The 2005-nt window shown below is 32.9% G+C and overlaps 1 protein-coding gene across 1 annotated transcript; it reads right to left on the reverse strand.

The window, feature by feature from the left end:
- Positions 1 to 3: 3 nt before the first annotated feature.
- Positions 4 to 2005, reverse strand: LOC113786689 (uncharacterized; the record flags this gene model as incomplete). Its single annotated transcript, XM_027334720.2, has 3 exons — positions 1644 to 2005; positions 866 to 1084; positions 4 to 69 (listed from the first exon to the last, which is right to left on the reverse strand). Coding segments are annotated over exons 1-3 (453 nt in total), but the record flags the coding sequence as incomplete, so codon positions are not given.

Below are 2005 nucleotides of genomic sequence, written 5' to 3' on the forward strand. Positions count from 1 at the left end.
TATTTTCTTGCAATCCTCAGTGCTATTGATTCTTGTCATAGAGAACCGAAAACTTTGATTGAAGCAAACCTATAATTAATATATATAATCACAAAAGATTGAGAATACATAACGATTAAGCTGTTGAAAAAATCTTGAGAAGACATAATGATTATCTGCTGCATATGTCATAATGGTTAAAGAGCAGCTAAAATTCATCAATCTCAATATCTTTTCCTTTAAGGAGAAAGGAGCTTAATTTTTGTGCACTTTTCAGTAATGATAAATCCATTGAATTGTAAAGAATATCATTAGATAAATTTGTGCTGTGAAAAAAAATTGGGTTTAAGCTAACTGATTGTTCAGGGCAACACACAAGTCTGAGCTACTTAATACTTGAACATAAGTAGATGTTCATAGTTAAAGATGTATCTTCAGCTTTTCTGAACTGTATAAAACATATTAGATTCAAGCTTTTATCGAGTGCGAAAATAAAGGTCATATAACAATTCTACAGCCTGCTGCATCTCAATCAGAAGAGCCCTCTAGAAGTGATCATTTACATTGTGTTTGATGCTAACAAGACACGTGACAACAAGGAAACATGTTAAGATTAGGAATTTTCTCTATGGGATAAATAATGGCAAAGAAACTGGATTAAGGATACCTATATATTTTTAATAAGTTGATTATGATTGCACTCACTTTATTAAGTTATAATTTTTTAGTCCCTCTTTTAAGTGTTATAGATATGTATGCAAATCAAGTTCTAGTTGGACATGTTCTGTCTCTCTTGTTATGCTTCTTTTGGGAGGTTTACCTTAAGTAATTCGAATGGAATCTTTAATAATAAAAGAAGACAAAGGAACAATTTCAAGAAGCATACCTTCCATCTTGCTTTTCTAAAGAGCAGATAATTCATATTCAGTAGATCACCGACTTGACCAAGCTCAATAATGGCAATTGCAATAACATGAGACAACCTCTCATCCTCATCAGCACTATGAAAACACCCTCGAGCTATAGCATCTAGGACTAATACCTCCCAAATGGAGCCACTATTCATTAGAGTTTCACCATTACCTATATTATCCAGAGGCAATACCTACATAGACAGGGAAGAGTACATCCATAATTTGAAGGAAACAAAACTAGAGCAAATAGTGTCTGTTAGAGAAACATTAGTTGTTTGAATATTAGAAATGAATCCCACAACTCCCATGTTGTTATGTCTGACGGTGGATATTATTATCACATCCTCTTCGCCAACAACTCTTAATGAAATAAAACAAGTTGGCAAATGAGTACACATATGCACAGCAAATGTCCTCATCTGCATCATGACGGAATTCAATTCTTTCTTCACAAATTTGTGAAATGTCAATTTTTTTTATTCTATTCTCATGAAAAAGAAAATCCTTCTTCTCTTGTTTGTCATATTTACTTTTGTTTCCCTCCTTAAAACAAAACCTATTTTCTTTTAAAATCCTTCTTCTCTTCCACTCATTTTGCTTACAAATATTTTGTTCTTTTTTCTCCTGATTTGTTTGTTGATTTGCAATAGCAAGTAGTTCCTTCTCTTCTTTCAAACAATCATCATCCCTCTTTACCTCAGAATTCAAATATTCATGATACTGTTTTTCAGGGTTTTCAAGTAAACATACCATGAGTTCTAAATGATGTTTCCAACCAGACAAAGGTGCAGAGCATTTGGAAAGAATATTTGCACGGTAATCAAGAAATATATCCAAAAGATCATCACGACTGTCAATCTTCATCCGCTTTCTGTTACCATATAACCAAGTCGTTTTGAGTTCCGAATTGGGTTTCATCTTTTTCCTAGATGAAGGAATCAAAGAAAAGGTTTGTATTGAAGAGTGTGAACAATTTTTGCAGGTTTAGTTGTGTTACGATACGGTTGAGCAAAGGAAAAGAAGCGGCAACGAGAGAATATTAGTTGGTTACTTTTTTGTTGATTTGGTTTCATTTCAAATTTCAATTCATATTCTTCAACAACCTAACACTC

The sequence above is a fragment of the Cicer arietinum genome, chromosome 5 (assembly GCF_000331145.2).
Source record: "Cicer arietinum cultivar CDC Frontier isolate Library 1 chromosome 5, Cicar.CDCFrontier_v2.0, whole genome shotgun sequence".
In the NCBI taxonomy this organism is placed as follows: Eukaryota; Viridiplantae; Streptophyta; class Magnoliopsida; order Fabales; family Fabaceae; genus Cicer; species Cicer arietinum.